General features: G+C 41.4%; 1 protein-coding gene across 1 annotated transcript; it reads right to left on the reverse strand.

The window, feature by feature from the left end:
* Positions 1-191: 191 nt before the first annotated feature.
* CP (ceruloplasmin) lies at positions 192-22,074 on the reverse strand. Its single transcript, XM_075506661.1, has 20 exons — positions 21,893-22,074; positions 21,280-21,449; positions 18,137-18,381; positions 16,118-16,330; positions 15,416-15,589; positions 14,564-14,818; positions 13,153-13,318; positions 12,038-12,177; positions 11,296-11,436; positions 10,959-11,170; positions 10,237-10,387; positions 8,125-8,337; positions 7,511-7,718; positions 6,217-6,356; positions 5,574-5,702; positions 4,876-4,982; positions 3,891-4,107; positions 3,140-3,279; positions 2,489-2,651; positions 192-1,403 (listed from the first exon to the last, which is right to left on the reverse strand). The coding sequence occupies exons 1-20, from the start codon at positions 21,926-21,928 to the stop codon at positions 1,330-1,332; spliced, it is 3,294 nt and encodes a 1,097-aa protein (XP_075362776.1). The 5' UTR covers positions 21,929-22,074; the 3' UTR covers positions 192-1,329.
* Positions 22,075-22,573: the final 499 nt, after the last annotated feature.

A 22,573-nucleotide genomic window follows, 5' to 3' on the forward strand; every position in this document is an offset into this window, starting at 1 on the left:
AATGCCGTTTGGTTTTTTGAGACTCTACCACAAATAAAACAATGACTCCATGATCCCATAATCATCTAAAAGCCTAATTAGCTGACATTGACTATCAAATCCATTTTCACTGAAGCTGTAATGTTACTTAAACCTGTAGAAGTCAGTCAGAAGAGATAATCTACACTGCAAATAAAATATTAAAAAAAAAAAAGAGAAAGAAAAAAAAATAGTTTATCTATGTAGTATTGCTGCTACAGCCAAAATCAACGATCTAATTTACTATTAGGGATTATGATGGTTTCAGTAGAATCTTTCTACCTTAAAAAAAGGCAAAAGTGATTCAGACTTGTTACAAAGAAGCAACTTCCTTTGTTCTGGTAGCTGTAAAGCCCAAATGTTTTGCTTTGCCTGCCTGTCCCATACATCCTTCCCTCTTGTTCGACACAGGTCTAACGTATGTGGCGTTGGGCTGTTAAACACAACTGGATGGCACGACGGAACCTGCTCTTATTGCTTTCATTTTTGACCAGCGTCAGTCATGCACTAATACTGCTGCTTCCATCTGTCAAGAAATGCTTAATTTGCCTAGGTCTGCACTACATAACTAACAGCAAAATGATTCCACTGCAGGGGTTGTTTAAGATTCATCAGAGCAAAGCTCTTCGGTATAGTAGTCACGAAATTTTGCCCTTCGCTGTCTGAATTTCATCAGGCTTATTTCAGCATAACTTTGTCTTGTAATTATTTACATAACAGAAAAGCAAAACCATCTTGTGCAACCACAATCCCTCAGCCATTGCATCTTTTAAATTCACCATCTCAAAAGATGTTACTGGATAAAATTACAAAATAATTCAACACAAATAATAGAACTATTTTGTTAGCTGTTCAATTATACGCTAGTATATATATTAAGTGTGAATCTATGGATAAAGTGATAACCAAATTCCTATTTTCCAAGCAATAACTACCAACATATGTAACGAGTAAAATGTAACGGCAGATACCTAAAACAAATTTTGCTGTTACACAGGGTTATTTACAAACTTAAAAAATAAAATAGGAAAGTACATTTCATTTGGCTCTTCCATGTTCCTTGGCAGTTAAATAACATGCATTAGGCATCACCTAGAATACGTTTCGTTTGCAAGATACTATTTTTAGTTAGAGAAAAATGTATTTAAGCTGTTATATCCATTCAGCTGTCAGTCTACAGCCCTTTTGTTAGCCACGGGCCACCAAATGAAATCTTCCAGAACACCTGTGGAGATGAATTGTCCAGGATAGTATTTGTCAATAAAGCTTCACTGAAGGTAGACCTTGGAGAATCACTGCGGTAAAATGTTTTCAACATCCTCGTGTGCCTGCCGTACCTTTACACTTGAACTGATTGAATAATCTTGGGAACAAAGACTGTTTATCTGTAAGGGGGAAAAGGGCTTTTGTTACACGCATTTCATCAGAAGAAGAGTCTATGCATATGGACAAGAGTCCAAAATGAGAGCAATGGATCCCAGTACCTTCTAGACGTTGTGAGTTAGATTTAAAGACAGCTTTAAAATGCACTGAAGGGCACATTTTAATGCACTTTAGATGGCTGATTATGAAAAATCCAACATACTGCTTCTACAAGTTAAAGTCTGTTTCTACATCTCTTTCTGTGTACTCTTAAGTCAACTTTTTTATTATCTGTGCAAGTTTGGCACAATGTATTCTGTAAATCAGAATGGTTTCTAAAGCAGAACTAGATCGTGTTTAACATTCCAGTCTATGTTTTTAGTATAGATATAACTATGTAATGTACGCGTGTATATCTATATATACACGTACATACACACATTTTGAAATGTTCCTACTGTTCTCTTTGTCAGTGAACTATAATGCATACCTGTTACGCTCTGTCTTTTGAGTACAGGAAAGTGTTGCTTTTAAAATTGTATTAACTCTGTAGAAACAAGAACTTTCAAAATTCTTCAAGATTCAAGTTTTTTCACAGGTAGTATTGCTAAAGCAAGGTAATAGTGCCTGTAAAGCTAAAACATGTCCTTTAGAAAGAAACCACTATGTTAGGTTTTCAGTACTCTAACTGTTAGGGATGATGACTTCAGCGTTATTTACCAACTATTCTTTTTGTTTTAAATGAAGATTAAGAGGGAGTCTGACAGTACTGGCACTTCTGGGGTACAGAAATACTTTGTCTCATGAAGAATTCTTTTTAAATAAAAATCTGTCATTTTAATTTCATTGATGGAAAGATGGAAGGCAATAGTCAGTTCACATCCAGTCCTTTAGCTATTTCTGTTTTCTGAGCAGCAGCGCTGAGGCAAGTATGATCGGGTGGCTTGCAACATTCTGGCCGCCAGACATCAATATTAAACCATGAAATATTGCTGGATGCCTGAACTGGTTCCGAGTACACTGGCCTGTCTGTGAGCCCCATTCTGCATCTTTAAACATAATGAACATTATTAAACATTGAAATATGTTGAGACGGATAAGCTCCTACCTTCCTTTGGGAGCACTGTGTAGGTTGCTTCCATGCCTCCGTGGATGTGGTCAGTAACATGGCAGTGTAATAGCCAGGTTCCAGGGTTCTGCGGGGTCATTTCCACAGTTTGAAATGTCCCAGGGAACAGATCAAAGACATCTGCTCGGTAAACCCCTGTTTGCTTCAGGACAAAAAGAAACAATGGTTAAACAGTGGGGCGTTACCAGATGGCAGTAATTTAAGCTACCTTTTATGCATATTCCCACTAAACTTTTTAATCACAGTTGAGTGAAAAGATATCTACTGTAGGTCATTTCTACAGAAGCATCACTTTGTACATCCACTCCATGGTTAAAAGATTAATAAACTAGCAACTAAGTGGAAGTGAAGGAAAACTACAGCTGTTGTCTTACACCACAGCCATGAAAATCCACAGCTACCTTGCCAAAGCAACTTGTGAGGTTACCGGTCAGCAAATGCTACTGGCCGATATGCTCTGTCTCTTGTATGTTGATCAGATTCAGGTTTGGGGCATAAAACTTCACAGTCAAATTACAAGTCCTGCTTAATATTGTAACATCTGACTTTCCACCAGACGTTACAGTCTTTGGTATTTGATCTACCTCTCATTCTTAACACAGCAAGAAATGAGTGGAAAGGACCTGTTACCTTATACTCAAAGCTGTGGCCGTGGAAGTGTGCTGTGTGAATGTCTATTTCATTGCCCATTCCCATCAAATACCAGCTTACTTCATCTCCGACATGCATAGTCAGACCACGTATGTTTCCAAACACCTTTCCATTAATGGCTAAAAAGAGGGAAAGATCAAGACAGAGAAAACCAGTAAAATTTTGTGTATTGTTATTCTCTAATAGAATACAAGCTTTGAAAGCCAATGCCAGGCAAAAGTAATGGCTTTGAATGGTATATAAAAACAAAACAATCGGACAGCATATTGTGAATGGGTCTGATTATATTCCATATTTAACTAGAAAGTAAGGCGTAGTTAAAAGAAAGGTTCTGTACTGTACACCGTTGCTAATATTGCAGTTCTTAAAGGTCTGCATTTCCTGCAGCTCTTTGTAAAGGGTAAGCTTTACCAGGGCATGCTTTCCATACCAGGGATGCACATTGCCTTTCCAGCTTATCCAGAACAGTTGTTTGCTGACATCAAATCAAATTTCATTTTTATTCTTTCTCTCCTCAAAATTTCAACGTGACACCATTTTTTTTCATACGTTAAAAAAACCCAAAAAGTCATTCAGTGGCATTAACAGTGTTTTCAAATAGTTTGAGTGAAATTTTTCAGGCCCTCTGGAAATTCAGAGGAGGTGAGAAAGTCAAATTTATATGCAGTACTTTCAAATACATAACTTTATAGAGTTTTCAGAGTTACATTAACTAAATTGGGAAACATACCATGCATTTTATTACTTTCAAGGAATTCCTCATCCTCTTTGTCAACAAGGTGCGGGTTGGGAGAATAGGTTTTAATGTTTTCATCCAAGTACCATGACTCATTTTCATCAAAAACCATAAAAAGAAGAGCAAACTGAACTTTCTTTTTAGTATGAAATGATGGCAAATAATGTTTATGACACACAACAAGTGTGCCTATTAATCCACTGTAAGTGTCCTGAAATTACAAATGAAAAATCATATAATTGCAAGATATGACTAAGCAGAAGCACTTTTAATGCCAGACATGAATCCTCTTACTATTTTTACAGCTGTCAGTATCTGGGAATAAAGGTAGCCAGTGTCAGACAAACAAGGTTATTTCTTCACTGTTATATGTTACCCATGGATCAAGTTCAATGGACTATGAAGAGTAACTGCCTCTTTTTCATGTCCTACTAGAAATAAACATTTGTTCCATTTTAATTTCTTGCTCAGCTTTTTTTTTTTCCAAATTCTTTTTAGGTTTTCGGATTTTGAGCTCAGTTTCCATTCAAAATGTATTTCTTGACACTTTTTATTTGTGTTTGCTGAGACATGAAGGAAAAAAATACATTAATTTCCATTAAAAATTACTAGTCATGCTAAGTTAATGGGTGCTTGTACAAAAATGGCAGATTTGTGTTCCACAGTGGCACGTTAGTTTTCCCACACATGACCGATTAGATATTGAGCTATAAAGTGTTAGCTTTAAGAATGAAATCCGAGTGAGGTGATCTATAGCAACAGCAGAAGAACCAGAGAGCAAGAACATGAAGGGCTGTGACAAATTCTGCCCTGACTTTTTTGCATTATTCAAGAGACATTTAAATTCAAAGGTATGGTAATAGGAGGAACGACTTGACAGAGGAAGCAGAAAGAGTTTCAAACTCATCTCCCTTTTGCCGTATGTATATCTGTGTTGAAGTCATGAACAAACCCCTTTGGATCGATATTAATAACATACCTTAATGATGTCCACCGTTGAATGGTATGCCCATGCAATACAACGTGGATCTCCTCTCTCAGAACTAGATCTCTCCGGGATTTTCCAGACATACCTTTTTGTTTCACCTGAATTAAATAAATATTGATGAATTTTAGAAGTTTTCTGTGTGCTGACCTGCAGGATGCAGAGGTCATCCTGAAACAGATGTTGTCTCCATTTACAGCTTACATTTGTCTTGAACTTCCTCTTCCACTACTGCGCTGGCTAGCTTCTTGTTATTTCCCTTCTGCAGATCCCCGGCTCTTCTTGCCAACGTGGTTTTTGTGTGTGGCTGCACTGTCCAGTTTACCATACTTAATAAAAACAACTGTATCTTTTGTAAAGATCACGGAGGAACTTCTGAAATAACAGCTAGCATAAGCTACGCTCTCCCTACATAGCCAAATCCGTTTCCTTTCATGAACGGTGCAGCAACACTGTGTCAAAAAATTAGTGATCTGTCAAGGGCTAGGATACATAGCAATAGTTAGCAGGGCCATTTTAATTGTAGAAATATTTGTCATAATCAGCATCAAAAATCTAAGAACCTGAGGTAAAAACAAACAAACACACACACACACACAAAGTCTTTCCTGCTATCCTAAAATGAAAGCTTGCTAAACCTTACTAGAAGCCTTGATGTTACCTGCTAGAAATGAACAAGGATGCTTTGATACCTGGGTTAGTTACAGCAACAACAGAACTGTCTGTTTTCACTCCGTGGGCATGTATAGAATAAGGTCTTGATGCCAAGTTCTTAAAGACTATTATAATTTTATCTCCAATATTTGACATCAGCAGTGGCCCTGTTGTATTGAAAAGAAAGATTAACTTGGTTTTCAAAAGATCAGAGCAGAGAGAGAGAGACGGTTGTGTTCGAACACGCAACAACATTGGCTTATAATTCAACTAAAAACTAGACATGGATAACGTCGCTCGCTACGGTACGCCAGCTTGAGTAGCTGAAGTTAGGCACCGCAGCAGGGGCCTGAGTTTCAAAAGCTCCGAGCACCTACTGTGTATTTGAAGTCAGTTTGGATGTAGCTGCCCAGTTTTATGCTGACTTTGAGAACAGTGGCCTGTGATCAGGCAGCAAACCAGAAGGGTTTTTTTCTTGTAAAGCAAGCCATGTAACCTTGCGAGGAAAGCACCATAATAAAAGTAGGTTTTTATTTTTGTATTTTATTTTTGTAAAATTCCACGTAGGTTTAGGCACTTTGTACGGGTAGAACTATACTCAGTATTACTTAAATAGTATCTTCTTGTTTTGTTTCACTGCATTTTTCCCAGTTTCAAAACCGAACTTCATGATGACTATACCTTGAATTTCCAAGTGCTGCTGCTCCTCTGCTCTGGTTTTGGGAGTACTGAATGTCTGATCAGTGTACTCGCGATATACTACCTTCCTGTATTTTGAGCCAATGAATTTGTCTTCTTTGTTTAAAAATGGATTGCCAGGGCTGGGGAAAAAAAAAATAGAGATAAGAATATGTCGTACATTTCTTCATGTATTTTAAAACATCTTTTGCAGGTATGTCAATTAACCATCAAACAAAATTCCAGCTCGGTGAAACAGTAATCTCATAGACCACTGGTATCTTCAACATGAAAACATTCTTGTTAAGCTGGGAGGTTTCTCTTAACCTGGAAAGTTAAAAACCCACTATAAATAGACCAAGTCTATATCGTATTTGAGAGAATGCTGAGTGCTCGGCCTGGCAGATATTTCAAATTGCAAGAAGTCATCCAGCAACTTGCATACCAAAAAATAGAGCCCTCAGTGACTTCTGTAGATCTGAAATGAAGCCTAGAACTTGTAAAGCTTAAGTGACTTAGAACTATGACAGAGTCCACCGTGGTATGCAGGGAAAGGACATGTGCTATCAAGCTGAGGAAAAAGAAGAAAATACAAGTCAATTAAAAAAATATAGGCAGTTAGTTACAATCTACTACTTTAACCTCAAATTAAGTTATAAGGTGGAACACACAGAAAGTCATCAGTTCATTGTTTAGCCTTTTCTGCTAATTGGCATGAATTATTTGATCCAATCAGTTCCCTCTCATTGAGATTCAAATACTGGGAATAACACACCAAGGCGACAAGCTTCATAGTGAGTGGATTCAGTTATGGATTTATAAGCTAATATAAAATATAAAGCTTGTGTAAGCTAATGAAACTGAGAGGAGTAGAAAAGAACCTTACTCAGAGTACAGATAAACATGAGACAAAGACATGTTACATATTGTAAGTAATCAAATACCAGGACAAAGTAGTCATCGTATCTACAACTTAATGAACATTTTAAGCATTCCACATCAAGGACTGTACCAACATCGGTAAATAATGAATGCACATGCACTATTCAGGATTCATGACAATCTGTAGCTGCCCCACAGAAGATTTACACTGCGCCATTTCACGAACATCATGCTGTCTGGCTCACAGTTACACGGCAACATTACTGGAGAAAGACCACAAATTCAAGTGAGCCCTAAAAATACATGTGCAAAGAAAGTGTGTCTAGAAACGCCTGGAGGAGGAAAAGGTTCAGAGGAGAAGTGAGTTCCTCCTTTGCTTTTTTGCATTTTTTCCCTTGTGTATATTCCAAAGTACCTGTCCTCATGGTATTGATGCCGCTCAAATTCCCATGTCCTGTTAGGAGAATAGTCCCATTCGACTTCCACTGCAGCAATATAGTAAGTCTTTTCATGCAAATACATAGATAGATCCACATTCCACCAATGGCATTGTTTCACTTCGTAATTCTGTTTCATGCCCCCTGTGTAGTGATCTGTTGTCAGGCACGACACTTCAAAAACTCCTAGAGGTCATACGAGAAACAAAGCCTTGAAGACAAAAGTCTGCTACTAGTAGCTCCTAAGATTGTATTGCCTATGTTGATTTAGTGTTTAAAGACTAGGCTATTGCTATTATTCACTAGACTAGGCCATTTAGACACAGCCTATTGCTCATATAAGATCCAAATTATTTGTGTAGTATGGCTACTTATAGTAACAAAATTCAGCACACGTAGAAGCTAGAAAAATCAAGGCTTTAGCATTAAGACCTTGTGTCCTATGGAGACAAGTTTGCTGCCCTTCAGACATAGCTGTACTCAGCACCAAAGGAGCAAAATATCAGCTATTTAAAGCCTGTCTCTAAGCATAAAATGTTCATAGGTAAACAGTTTCTAAACTAGTAACAGGATTTTTAAACAAGACATTTACCTTCGGAATCAGGCTTCATAATAGCTGTAAGAAATGTATGTGGGAACAGATTTGCTGTATCCCTTCTTGTTCCTTTAGTTATGAATGTGTTTTCTGAAAAGTATATCCCATGGACATCGACTTCTGACCCCAAGCCCATCAAATGCCAGGAAACCACACTTCCTTTACACATCTCAAGACCGGGTTGATTTCCGTACATATAACCATTAATGGCTGTAGAAGATTTGAGGAGGCAAAACCCACCTTGATTAACACATTACTTAATTCTGCAATACATATTAAATAATACACACTTCAGACGTAATATGATGCCTTAGACTGAGAGAAATACCAATAATAAAACACTTTATCACATCAGCGAAACCAGAGAATCAGTTCAAGCAAAACAACTTTTAAAACCCAGTGTTTAAAAACAATTTCTAACTGTTCCCTTTTTCAACGTCTAAAGCGCAGGTCTGACCTGACCAACTGGAACTTCCGCTGCTTTATACCCGCCAAGTATGCAGGACGCATAAAGCTGCCTGCTTTATACCCTGCAAGACCCTCCAGCCACACAGGGGAGACAACCATCTCAAGTCTTTCGTAGTCTGAGTTACTAATCCTTTCTAGCTACTCCTGTGCAAAAGTTTCAAAGCCTGGGCCTCGCAGGTACCACTGAATGCTCAGTATCAGGGCTCTGTAAATAGCAGGAATGCCCCCGAGGGCAAAATTTAAGAAAGAGCACAAGCAAATAATGTTTAAAGATTAGGACTTATTTGCAGGACTAGGTACTGAAGATAAAAATGTTCTTTCACATGAAACTTGAAAGACATTTTTACAGTACCAAAATACAATCAGTGTGAAACTCAGCTCTGCCCTATTAAAGAAGCAAAGATTTTCATTCTAGGGGGCCACAGCGCTGGTAAAGGAATCCAGACTCAGCCACGGACACAAAATGAGCCAGCAACGTGCCCTTGCCGCAAGGAAGGCTAACACTATCTTGGACTGCACTAGGAGTGTTGCCAGCAGGTCAGATTATGAAGGTCAGACTGCAGCTGCTATTGTAGAAATGCTTCAGGCAAATCAAGCTGGAAAGCAGCTTGGCAGAAAAGGACCTGGGGGTCCTGGTGGCCACGGAGTTCAACATGAGCCAGCAACGTGCCCTTGCTGCAAAGAAGGTATCCTGGGCTGCGTCAGGCAAAGCACTGCCAGCAGGTCGAGGGAGGGGATCCTTCCCCTCTGCTCAGCACTGGTGAGGCCACACCTGGAGGACCGTGTCCCCAGCTGCGCTTGTCCAGTACAAGAGAGACACGGACATACTGGAGGGAGTCCAACAAAGGGCCGCAAGGACGATGGAGGCACGAGAAAGCATCTCTCCTACGAGGAAAGGCTGAGAGAGCTGGGACTGTTCAGCCCGGGGAAGAGCAGGCTCAGGGGGATCCCATCAATGTGCACAAACGCCTGCAGGGAGGGTGCAAAGAGGACGGAGCCAGGCTCTTTCCAGTGGTGCCCCGTGACAGGACCAGGGGCGATGGGCACAAACTGACACACAGGAGGTTCCCTCTCAACATCGGGAAACACTTTGCCACTGTGAGGGCGACCGAGCGCTGGCACAGGCTGCCCAGGGAGGTGGTGGTCTCCATCCTTGGGGGTATTCAGAAGCCATCAGGGCATGGTCCTGGGCAACCGGCTCTGGGCGACCCTGCTTGAGCAGGGGGTTGGACCAGATGACCTCCACAGGACCCTTCCAACCTCAACCGTTCTGTGATTCTGTGAAAATCCTCCTTTCGGCTACATCATCTGTAGGGCAGAGGTTGGTTTTCTCTTGCTGCCTGGTTGCATCCACAGGGGTTGCACGTGGGCTACAGACCTAATTCCTCCTTCTGTCTGCTCACGGTGGTACATAACACTGCTAAACGCTCAACTGCCATGCAAGCCAGTGAACAGCTGGCATTATATTTTGAACTACCACATTTAGCTGAAATTGAATTGCATTCAAACATGGTTTTGTTTCCAACAGAAAGGAATGAAACGTCTCTGCCACTATACAGTTTCCCAGTCTCCAACATGAGATCACAAAAGTAAAAACCTTATTGTAGAAATGAATATTTGGCTAACTAGTAATTTTCTTACAGTGCATTTTGTTAGATTCTTGGAAGTCCTCATCATCTTTGTCAATTTTATAAGGATTTAGCGTAAACATCAAAATATTGTCATCCAAATACCAGCTCAGATTCTCATCAAATACTGTGGCAAGTAGAAAAAACTCCATGTTCACATTTTTCTGTTGAGAAGAAATAGCACAAAGGAAAATAGAAACGAGTGAACAGAAAATGTCAGGAAAAAAAATTCAATGCGCATGATAATTTATGAGTATAATTCACACGTAGGATAGACGCATACATTGATACTTCATTCTGATAATCTCAAAGCTCTCTAATTGCTGTAGCTGATGACTAGGTATCTGCTGCTAGTGCTCTTTCTACCAGCAGGAACCACCTCCAGAAATGAATGTGTGTTTTTGTCTTTAAAGTGTCTACATTTTTGTAGTCATTCTCATCCTAGCTGAGACTTGAATGCTAGTGGCTGCTCGCTGCGACAGTGGTTCCACAGTACAGTGTCTGTCTATCTGGAGCCAGACTGATTTTGCTTTTTTTAAAAAAAAAAAAAAAACACAACAAACCCACTTCCTTCATTTTATGTATTCCCCGCTGCCCATGGGCGAGACTGTGATGTGGAGAGGAGGTGGTGCTGAGCGGCCGGTACTGTGGCGGGCCCCGAGGGCACGATTCAGGAAGAGAAAGCAGATTCAGCTACAATGATGCAAATGCTTCCATTTTTGTTCCTCGACTGACCTGTTTCCCAGAAGGAAGCAGAGCTCCTTTCCTGCACACCAAGAGAGGACCCACAAGGCCAGAACTGGTGTCTCTGACTGTATCCACAGCTGAGTAATAAAGCCAGGTTAAACAGTCTGGGTCTTGGTCTGTGGGGCCCACATCTTCTGGCACATGCCACTCATATGTAAATGTAGCACCAGGACTCACATGAGAGGCTGGAGATTCAGTACCTGTTAGAGAAAGCAACATTAGGAATTATGCCTAATGAACATTGTTTATTTCATCGCCTTTAATACATCGACATGCACGACAGCTCGTGCGCTGGTGCTTGCGGGGTCCCTGGTGGTAGGCGCACCTCTGGAGGCGGCACCGTACAACGCCCCCTCGTCGCTCTTGCGGTAACTCACACCATGGGGCTGAACGCTAAACGGGCGGCTGGCGTTGTTTCGGAAGGTCACCCTGATGCTCTCACCCACTTCAGCCTTGATAACAGGTCCTAGAAAAGAGCATATGGTCTAATTACAAGGTGTTTCTATCAAGTGGCGTACAGAGCACCGCGAGCTTGTAGCAATCAATGGCTGGCTGCTTTTCCCGTTGCACGGGGAACTGCCCCTGGGCCTACGTGGCCACCGACCAGGTCCCTGGCAGGCGACCCGGATCACATGGCAGCCCAGCAGCAACTGGACTGCTCCATTCCCATTCCTCATGGAGGCCCAGTGACATGCAGGACAGTTCCTCCCTTTGGAAAGGGACCTACAGACAGCGCCAACCTCAAACTCCATCCAGAGCCATGCCAGAAGCAGGCAGGTTATAAACAGGGCTAGACCTGCCCAGCCTGGCCTTGTAATTCAGAGCCTGACCTTTGGAGGCCATGGCACATTCCCACGGGCAAGCAGGGACCACCACAACATTGCCTTCAAGAGCTTTCTTACGCCCTGGGGTGTCGCTTGGAGGAGGCCGCAGGCGCCAGCATCCGCAGGAGGCAGGGAGAGCCAAGAGCCGCTCCCGTGGAGGTGGAGGGGCTCTGTTGGCGAGCCAGCGGAAGCGATCGTTTACTCTCACGCATCTTTGACATGAAATAATTTTAGGTATCTTACCTAGGAGTCCAAGGTGTGCTTCCTCTGTGAGCCTTTTTTTATGTTCAGTGAAAGAACCATCTGTGTATTCTTTGTAAATGGCTTTTTTATAAGAGCCACCAATTCTTGTCTCACTTTGTTCAAAAAATACGCGAGATTCGCTGTGCAAAAGAAATTGCAATAGATGCAAATAGTTCAAGTCATAATGGTCATCTTTACAAAGGCAGTCAAGACCTCAACCCTGTTTTCTGAGGTATGGCATGCTGAGTTTGTCTTTTGGGTCTCCTTTAAGTCATCTGGCCACACGCTTATATGCGGTCCCATATAAGGATGTGCAGGAATGCATTATCCTTCACTAACTTCTCTTTAAGAAAAAGACACTGTGCTGCATTGCCCTTATAAAGCCATATATTAGAGACTCATCAACAATGATTTCTAGTCAGCATTTCGTAACCTGAAGTTTACTCTTCTTTTTGTTAAGTTACAAATAGAACAACAACAGTAGATACAAGCACCAAGAATACGTAACGTCTAAATAGAAAGTGAGAAGATTTAGTCTGCACTTTTTAGGCTACACTTTTACTCTCCAGGAAAGGACCTTTCAGTGTTTTACAAGCACTAGTCAAAAAATGAACTGTGCCTCGTCCCCTGTGGAGCGAGGATTCTTTAACTCACAGATGAGAAATCTGAGGAATCACTGTATTCAGCGAATTGATCCATGTCTTAAATATGTAAACACAGAGCAAAAGGCAAAGCTACCTCATGCAATTGGTTTGCTAGCCGAGATGCCGTTAGCGTGATTTTCATCAGCTAAGGAGACGATCAGGAATTCCTAGCTTTGTTCTCTAACTCAGAACAATCAACCACCTGGAGTCATCGCTGCCTACATATGACATTACAATTCATCTTCATCCCAGTGAAATTACTAACATTACAGCAAAATTTATAGTAACATTGCAAGGAAAACAATAGACCTAATTTGGTCTGATATTTATCCTGGCATTAATATTTAAGCAGAGGTGAGGACAATGAGAAATTCTGCTTAGAAGTCAGTTCTACCGCATGGTTTACCTTATTTAGCACATTTATATCAATTCTGCTTGGAAAGTAAAACTTCTTTAATTAGAAGCATTTACCTGTCAGCAATTAATTCTTGTCCCGTAAAATGGTTCATTGCAGATGGGCCATAATTCCAGATGATCTCTTCAGCAGCAATGAAGTACTGTCTTATCTTCGTACTCTCATGGCGATCTGTTGTGGATTTCCTACAAACTTCTACCTTAAAAAGGGCCTGCATACCACCTGGAAAAAAATGAGGAGGTAGAGAAAACTAGGGAGAAGGAACCGCACTTTGTTTTTTTCTTTCCCTGCTTGCAATAGCCCTTCTCTTCCCTGGAGAATTCCTGTACCATTGGTGGATGTGCAAATCACAAATGAAAAGGAAGAGGAACGATATAAAAGAACGCATGCCAGCTGAGCTAGGATGTAGAAACACAACCAGGGTATTTACAGTAGGCAGACCGGCGTGGTAAAGTGCGGTCCGCTTGCAAAGCTGCAGCTGAACTGGGGGTTACGGAGGAGGTTAGGGTGGAGTGGAAGCAGTACTGTCGGTTAGCACTTCAGTCAAGGCCAGGTGCTACCAGGCTTCCCTCCGCATCTGATCAACAGCTTGCTTGTGAAACTCCTGGGTGTCTGCACCCTAGGAGAAAGGTCTGTTAGCAAATCTGCTTGCTGGAGATACAAATAATATAACAAAGAGAGCCCTTTTGCAGCTATGGATTAGGCCAGTTTGTAGGATTTAAGTCTTGCCCAGGATGCTTCAACCACATCAGGATGCTGCTTGACGTGACAGCTATTTCAAAACTTATAACCTCTGTGTAGTTGAATCCGTAGGTTAAACATACTCCCTTTTATATCAAAATTTTCAAACCTTGGAGAATGATTTTGAGTCCTGTGCTCCTTCCCACTTTTGTGACAAAGTACTCCTCTAACTCACTTATAGGGATATAGATCATGGAAAAGCGTGGAATTAGCTTCTAAGTGTTTCATATGGTTAACAAACACTGGAAATACAAGAAGATGCAGGGAAGAGAAATGCAGATGATCTCTGCTTATTACCAATGCACTTCCCAGAACGTCTCCTTGTCAGCAGGCAAGTTAGCCTGCCTGTCCGGTGCCCCTTGCCCAAACATGGAATGAGCCCCAACTTTTTTGTTGGCAAACAGAAAATTGTGATTAATTACCTTCAGTAAGAGGCAAACACCATGCTATTGTTTGTCTAAAGTTGAGGCTTGCAAAAGCGCAGCTGTGCCAATTGCTGCCGACCAATAACAATTTCCATTGCAGACAAGAATTTCCTTGATTTCCATGGCTACATGCTCAAGCCCATTTAATACACTTCCAGGCACTTCAATTACTATGAAAGTTTTGTTACCTAGAGGAGAATATCATCTGGTGTATAACCAGGTCAGGAGTACTGCTAAAGTGACTCAGCAAACCGTTAGCTCAAGCTGAAAAAAATTCTGATCGCTGGAACTTGTTCTGTACCTTCGATATGGTCGTTCACTTGGCAGCTGAGCAGCCATTCCCCAGGACTCCTTGGTACCATGACAGCATCAATAAATGTGGCTGGGAAGAGGTTGATGGTGTCAACTCGATGATGCCTTTCTATTAAGGTCTGTCCGTGAAAGTAGGCTGAATGGATATCGGCTTCATTACCCATGCCAAAAAGATGCCATTTTACCTTATCTTCCACACACATTGTTAGGTTTGGGAGGTATCCATACATGTATCCGTTGATTGCTAAAAGGAATGTTATTTAGTAGAGTTACCTTCACAGACCTTAGGATCTTTTCTTCAGAAGCAGGTGTCATAAGACCATTGCTCTATTCTTCAAAATAGAAAGAGGCTCAAAACAAGACTCCACGCCTTTGGAAGTGAGCCAGAATCAGACACACGCTTCATCTGCACAGCTATCTGCATGACCAGCAGTTCCTGCTGTGATTCTGGAATCCATGTCAGAGCCTAAGGTACCTTCTTTGGTGACACTAACAATAAAAATGTTTTTTCTAAACTGTCATATTATAATACAGAGTTCAGGACTAAGAAACAGAACAAAGTAACACAACTCTGTTTAGAGCGCCTGGGAAATTATACTGGCAGAGAGGTTCTCAGCCCCTAAAAACTTTATATCACAACTCCAAAGGTTTGACTGTACAATACTTGCCATCACTGTTTATTTTTGTTTGTTTATTTAAAAGGATCTTTCTTACTCCTCCAAGAAAAAGCCCTGCTTAAAAAAAAAAAAATTATCTACAGTTCATCTTTAAAAGAGACAACACATAAAAATATGACTTCGCCATATCAATGACAAGCAGCATTAATAGAATGTTCTCTCACAGTGCATTTTATTGCTTTCCTGGAAGTCCTCGTCGTCTTTGTCAACTTTGGAAGGCTCAGAACAGTATGTCCTGATATTATCCTCTAGATACCAACTGAGATTTTCATCCATCACAGAAAACATAAGGATAAATTCCGCATCAAAGTGTTTATCACTGCTCTTATCCATTGTGTCTGAAAAAGAAAGCGATATATTCAAAGTCTTTGGCAACTGACGTTCTTTTCATCAGTTTTAAGTGATATCAGTAGGGCTGGTCACTGTTTACTTCATATTTTGCCACTTTTCTTGAGTGTGAGTGTACACATAAACTTACAGACACGCTCAGAAAACAAAAATCGGTTTTGATAAATACTATAAAATAACGTTACTAAGAATAAATATTGCATGTGATAAGATTACAGTAAATCTGTTTCTCCTATCAGTATTTACACATCCTTTTGCATTACTAGCATGAAGCACATCTCACTCATATGGATTTGTGGACAAAGTGTTCTGCAAATTATATTCGCTGTCACACACAAAATCAAACTACTTGCTATACTATTGGACCGCAGCTAACTGAGAAGACAAAAAGCTGCTATTTCAAAATTAACTGTAATCTTCTCCCCTTCCGGTAAATTATTTCACTGATATTTATCAATAACCATTATCAATCACCTTGCACATGTATTCCTTTACTTACTTATTTATTTATGGTTTACCTTTCCTGCAAATTATTAAAGGCCCGACAAGCCCTGAGGCAACATCTCTTGGAGCATCTATGTGGGAGTGGTAAACCCTGGTTATGCAGTCTGCGTCTTCCTTAGCTGGACCTTGATCTTCTGTCACGTCCCATGTATAAGTGTACTGGCCTCCAGGCTCCACAGCGTCATCCCTCTTTTGCAAATCTTTGGTGTTGTCAGGATAAAAAGCACCTGAAGAATGCCGTGCAGCCACCATTAACACAACACGTTCACCATATGGTGTCGGGATAGCACCTGCCACGCTTTGAAGCTGACTACATGTCGCAGTAACATGGACTGAACATCTGAATACAGGTAAAAAAAATCTTTCAAATCGGGTGAGTAGATCTTTTCCTTCTCTTTAGGGGTCTCTTCATTTGCCTTTCAATTCCACGGGAGTGCTTTCTTTAATGGCACATTAAATTTAGTCCTTAATTTATTAGGAGGGCACTATGTACTTCTGCTAAAAAGATAACACTTCAAATATTTGTAAAACATTTGTTAAATATTAATCTCGGAAACTGTTCTAAAATACTGCATATGTCCTCAAGGAATATAGGTGTCGCTGGAATGAGAGCAACAGAAAAAAATTTAAACATTGTTCCAAAAAGTGCATGTACTGCTATGTAAGCCACTGTTCTGCTCTCACACACTGTGTCTATATCAAGCCACATATTAATTGCAATGAAAAACTTAATGAAATAGTAGAAGTTAAGCTGATACTTCCTTAATTCTTCCAATGAAAAATTTTAAAGACTGCTTCTGAGACATCATATTCTCAACAATTCACACACTCATTTTAAGACCCACTAATAAAACCTTCACCAGCCATATTCTAGTGCCATCTGGTGCAGAAAATTCCCATTGCCTGAGTGTGGCAAGAGCAGCTGTTGCAAAGGCAAACCATCACTAATCCCACTAGCACCCTACAATACATCTTAAAGTGTGTCAGACTTTTCTCTCATTAATTTATTACTAAGCAGTAGCTGTTTCTCCAGTTTAAGAAATTCTTGTGTATCTTGTGTACAATATATACAAATTTACTGTTAAGAATTTGGAACTGTAAGTTATCACTGTTAACAATATCTTCTTCACAACAGCATCAATTTTTCCTTTAGATATCCTCAATACCTGCATCTCTTAGATACCTTTAAACCCCCTCCTGGTTTCAGCTGGGATAGCGTTAATTTTCTCCCTAGTAGCTGGATAGTGCTGTGGTTTGGATTTAGCATGAGAATAATGCTGATACTACCCCGATGGTTTAGTTGTTGCTGAGCAGTGCTTACACTGGTCAAGGACTTTTCAGCTTCCCCTGCTCTGCCAGGTGCACAAGAAGCTGGGAGGGGGCACGGCCAGGACAGCTGACCCAAACTAGCCCAAGGGCTATTCCATACCATATGGCCTCATGCTCAGTATAGAAACTGGGGGGAGCTGGCTGGGGGCAGCGATGGCTGCTTGGGGCCGGGCTGGGCATCAGTCGGTGGGTGACGAGCAGTTGCATCATTTGCCTTCCCCCCCTCCCTCCCCCCGGTTTTTATTTCTCTCTCTCTCTTTTGTTATTTTCCTTTTCATTGCAATTGTTTTTCTTTTTCCCAATTATTAAACTGTTCTTACCTCAACCCACGAGTTTTCTAACTTTTACTCTTCTGATTCTCTCCCCCATCCCACTGGAGGGGAAGGGGGAGCGAGTGGCTGGGTGGCTTAGTTGCCAACTGAAGCTAAAGCACGACATACCCTTACTTCAGGTGAAATATAAATACTCTTATTTCAGGTGAAATGTTGATCTAAACTTGCCTCCTTTATGAATTCCACTTTTGGCTTTGTATTTCACTCTCGAAAAAATTACCAAACTTCTTAGCTCCTGTTTTAAATTGATTGTGTCCTGTTTTAAATTTTTATTTACTTGACCAGTCTTCTCTTTGATGAAAGAATATCACTTGCACTCAGAGGAATTATTAACTTTTGACAAATTCTGGCACAGAATGGACTCAAGCTTACCTTCATTTTCCTTTGTGTATCTGACACCATGTGGATGCAGTGTGTAGCTTCTGGAAGCAAAGTTTTTCACGTGAATAATAATGGAATCTCCAACTTCTCCCTTAATGATAGGGCCTAAAAAACCCAGCCAGGAAGGTTTGTCAACTACCACGTCATATAAATGATTGGTGTACTGAGTGTAGACAGCCTTCTTGTAAGTGCTTCCTATCCTACGTGGTCCTCTTTTGAGAAAGACTGCAGCCTGCCTGTCAAGAAAATACACAAACACGTCTGTAGTGTCAGATACTCATTTTATATTTGAATGGTGTTAATTAGTAGGGTCTCAAATAAAGACCAGGCCTCCGTAGTGCTGTGCACAACTGTATCTGTGTTTAGGAGCAAATATGTCTCTTATCATAAAGGGTTAGGCACCCATATAGAGGTTAAATATTATGCACCAACCTGAATTTTTTTCTACCTGTTTTGTAGACTGAAGATAAGGGTATTTGATACAATTTTGGGCAAATTTCAGACCATGTAGATAAGGCAAATAATAGTTCTTATTGCTCAAAACTTTTGTACTTGCATGCTTAAATTGCTGTATAATTTTCCATGGCCTGTTAAAAACAATAATTTCCATCATCATGCTGTTATGTTGACTGCATAGGCCTTGCTCCATTGCAATGAGGAGCGGACTTTTCAGCTGTAAAATACATTTAAGATGTCTGGACATGAGCAAAACTACAAGGTGCTGCTAATGTCCGGTGTGTGCATGGGCAGGGGGGACATGCAGAGTGCTGAAATGAGTGAGACCAAGCCCTCAGGTTGCTCACCAGCCACAGACGAAGAAGAATCACAGCCTTAGAGCTTGATATGGATTTAGCCCAATAAAGCCTCACTTTTACAGACTCAGCCCAAGAACATACAAACAGGTTACATGAGAGCCGGGAATTAGCAATGACCCCTCAATCACTAAGTGCCTTAACTACCGGACCATTGCTCCTCTCAATTAATGAAACGCTTACATTAAAAATGAGAACTCGGTTAGCGAGAAAACAGCCTGACCCATGAGCTAAAATGAGACCGATGGGGACGGCGTTTCCTACACGTGGTGTCAGTACCTCGGAACCGTGTAGCTGTCGTGGCTACGCTGCCCACGCACCATCAGCCGCAGGCGGGGTCACCGCGTGGCTCTGACAACCGGCAGCTGGGAATGGCTTTGGAGCCAAGCTTTGCCTGTGCTGAGCGTCAGGTACCTTTCTTCAAATACTTCAGTCTCTGAGAAGAGTTATCTTTGTGGAAAAAGTGCTTATCTTCTCGAACTACGACGGCGAGAGGAACTGCCAGCACTGGCTGTTCACACCAGTAGTGCTACTATTGGCTAATGCTGTTAGCCCAAACTCTAGAGTCTCTAACACCAAATCCTCCTGCACATTTCCCTGCCCATTTCAGGAGGACTAGCTGTGGAAGTAAACCTGCTCCAGGAGGAGGCAGTCCCGGGAGATAAAGCAACACTGCCTGAAGTTCAGCAGCCTCCTGATTTTTTGTCTTACATGATGAGAAAGCAAGCCGACTTGGTTTCATATTCCCAGCAGCCCATATTGTAAAGCAAGTTAATGCTACCCAAAAATGCAAAGTATTTCCCACAAGGCTGAGCATTGTCTGAGCGTGTGGGGAAGGAATTGTTTGTACCTTGGCAAGCACAGATCTGAAGTGTAATTAAAATGCCAATTCAGAGCTCCATGAAACTTGGAGAGCATAAACTTAGTTGCAAAGGCTCACTTACTGGAAGAGGGAGTGCATGAAGCTTTTTAGCCACAAATTAAATCAAACAAATGTTATGGCTCTTCTTGGACTGTTTAAACAGCTACCATTTAATTGTAGAGTATTCCTTCTAGCAGGTACACTGCCCTCTTCCCCTCTCCTGCTCTTCGTGCCTCTATAAATATCGGTCTCCGTACAAGCACAGCCGCATAGTTGAAGGGTTCAGGAGGAGAAGAAGAATCAGAGAAGCTGAAAATGAAAAGTATGATAAAAGGGACCAGCTCCATTGCAGGCATACAACCGCTGAAAAACTGGAATTACTTTAGCATGCTGCAGGTTGTCACAGAGCAGAGCAGAGCAAAGCGGTGACAGCGCAGCGATCGGTGGTGGCTTGTTGCGTTACAGCACCGCTCCGCAATTTTCAGACAAGATGCCCTGCTTCCACCATTTATTAGAATTACCAGCCTGCTGAATCGCTGGCAGTGTCTTACACGTCACTCAGGTTATGAGTAAAAAAAGAAAAAGTTGACTGCTTTGTCTCATGCCTGATGAATGGCAGATTATGGCTGAGATACTGTTGGCTCTCACTAGAGAAACAAACCACAGGAAACCTCCTAATCCCTCATCTACAGACTAAATGAGAACTGTATTTCTGAGATTTTTCTAATTTCTGATTTCTCTCTTCATTGTTTTTATTGTAATAGTCCTACTTCATTTTAAAGGCGCTGAAAAAAATAGAAGGAAGGAACTTTTTTTCTCTCTCAAATATTTCTCTGATGCCTTTTATAGCTGACTGTTCTTTATTGAATCTTCCTATCTTCAGGGTGCTCCCCTCCTCCTCCTCACTGTACTTCTCCTCACCCTACTGATGGCTCTGACTCTGCCCGGGACCCTCCTTGCCTTGTAACAAGCAACCCAGCTCCTCCCGGGGCTGGAAGGGCCCGGCTGTGCTGCTGCACCGGTGGAAATGCCCACTGCCAACGACTAGGGTCTAGAAAGGAAACCTGTGCCCAATAGGACAGTTGTAAATTTGTCAAACTTCTGTGTTTAAAAACATAACGGCAAAAGTCTTCTCTTCAGCACTGGCACCTTAGCCATTCAAAATTAAACATCATTAGACATTCAGGGTCTTTTTCTGGTCTCTACTTAGTAAACATTTCATTGCAACAAATTCACAAGAAAGCTACATATTCCAATGCTTTTAATTACCAGAGCATTGGAATGCAGTTCTCAAGCAAGCCAGGAAAAACTAAAAATTCCCTTACATGTCTGACAGAAAAGTCCACTGACACCAACATGATTCTTTTCACTGCCTTCACCAGCTTTTCAGTCTGGCCCTAGGGACCGAAGCAGACAATGCTGTAAAATCAAACTCAACCAGTGTAAACTGTTTTACTTACTCTTCTTCTGCAAAAAGCTGTCCAGATATGATACTGATATTGCCAGGTGCATAGTTCCACGCTGTCTCTGTAATGCCGATGTAGTACTCCCTGTTCACCGCCCCAACTTGGCAACAGCAAGAAACCAGCAAGCAACTTAGGAAGAACAGCTTCATTTTGCATTCATGAACCTTGTGGAAAATGTGAAATAAAAACACAGGACGGGCACATGCAATTTGCCTTTATATGTTCTTGTCCCTCCCGCCCCCTACCCTCCTTACCTCCCCCCTCCCCACTCCTGTTTGCTTTGGCGAACACAACAAAATCTTGCACAACGTCTCTGTGTGTCAACAGTAAACAAAAGATTCTGGTAACCTCGTCAGTTCGGATAATCTTCAAAGAAATTTTTTCAACTTCTGCCAACCTACTATCACGCAAATGACCATTTAGACTGTTATCGGATTGTAAATCTTGTAGCTGAATTGAAATGGCTTTACAGACTTAAGCTTAATTGCATTCTTCGCTATCTTTATCACTCTCTCTACAGCTTGTATACTACTGAGAAAATAATTTCTGTGACGTGCGGTACAAGAACACAACTTTTTGATTGCACCGTGAAAAGCTCTAAATGCACCTGTTTTCTCTGGTGTGTCTGCTTCTGCGCTGGCATAACTGAACACCAGGCAGGCCCCGTAGGTGCAGACCTTCTGCTCTTTCCCTTGCTCGTTCTCAGTCTACAGACCGCTGCTTCTTCCCCTCTGCGCAGCAATTGCTGAGCTGGCGCGACACAGACAGATAAGGGAGGACTGGGGCCACTGGTATCAGAGCAGAGCTTACACGCTGACATACACGTGGATAAGCTCTGCTAACCCACCACGGTTCCCGTGGCATGTAATTTTAGCACAAAGTGTGGCACATATAGCTAGAGCTGAAAAGAGCCAGCTGCGCATGCATGGTGGCGGGAGGGGACGTTTGCATCGCATTTCCAAGCAGTTTCAGTATTGCCCAAATGGAAATGAAGCTCAGAAATTCCACAAAATGAACTCTCTCTGTTATCTTCCTCCTAGTCTACCACCAGACAGGATAAGCCACATTCTTCAACGATTAAAAGCACAATAGATGTATAAAGCTCCAGATAATCTTAACTGTTACCATTATCTAAATGTACTACCCAGTGCGGAAGGCTATACTTTTGTTTTACTCAAGTTATCTAAACATTTTGTATCTGTTATTCTCATTGAAAAATATGAACAAAATTGGACCTTAAACAGGGGATGTTTAAAAAACACCTAACTAAAGCTTGCAGCCGCATTTT

The sequence above is a fragment of the Mycteria americana genome, chromosome 7 (assembly GCF_035582795.1).
Source record: "Mycteria americana isolate JAX WOST 10 ecotype Jacksonville Zoo and Gardens chromosome 7, USCA_MyAme_1.0, whole genome shotgun sequence".
NCBI classification, from domain to species: Eukaryota; Metazoa; Chordata; class Aves; order Ciconiiformes; family Ciconiidae; genus Mycteria; species Mycteria americana.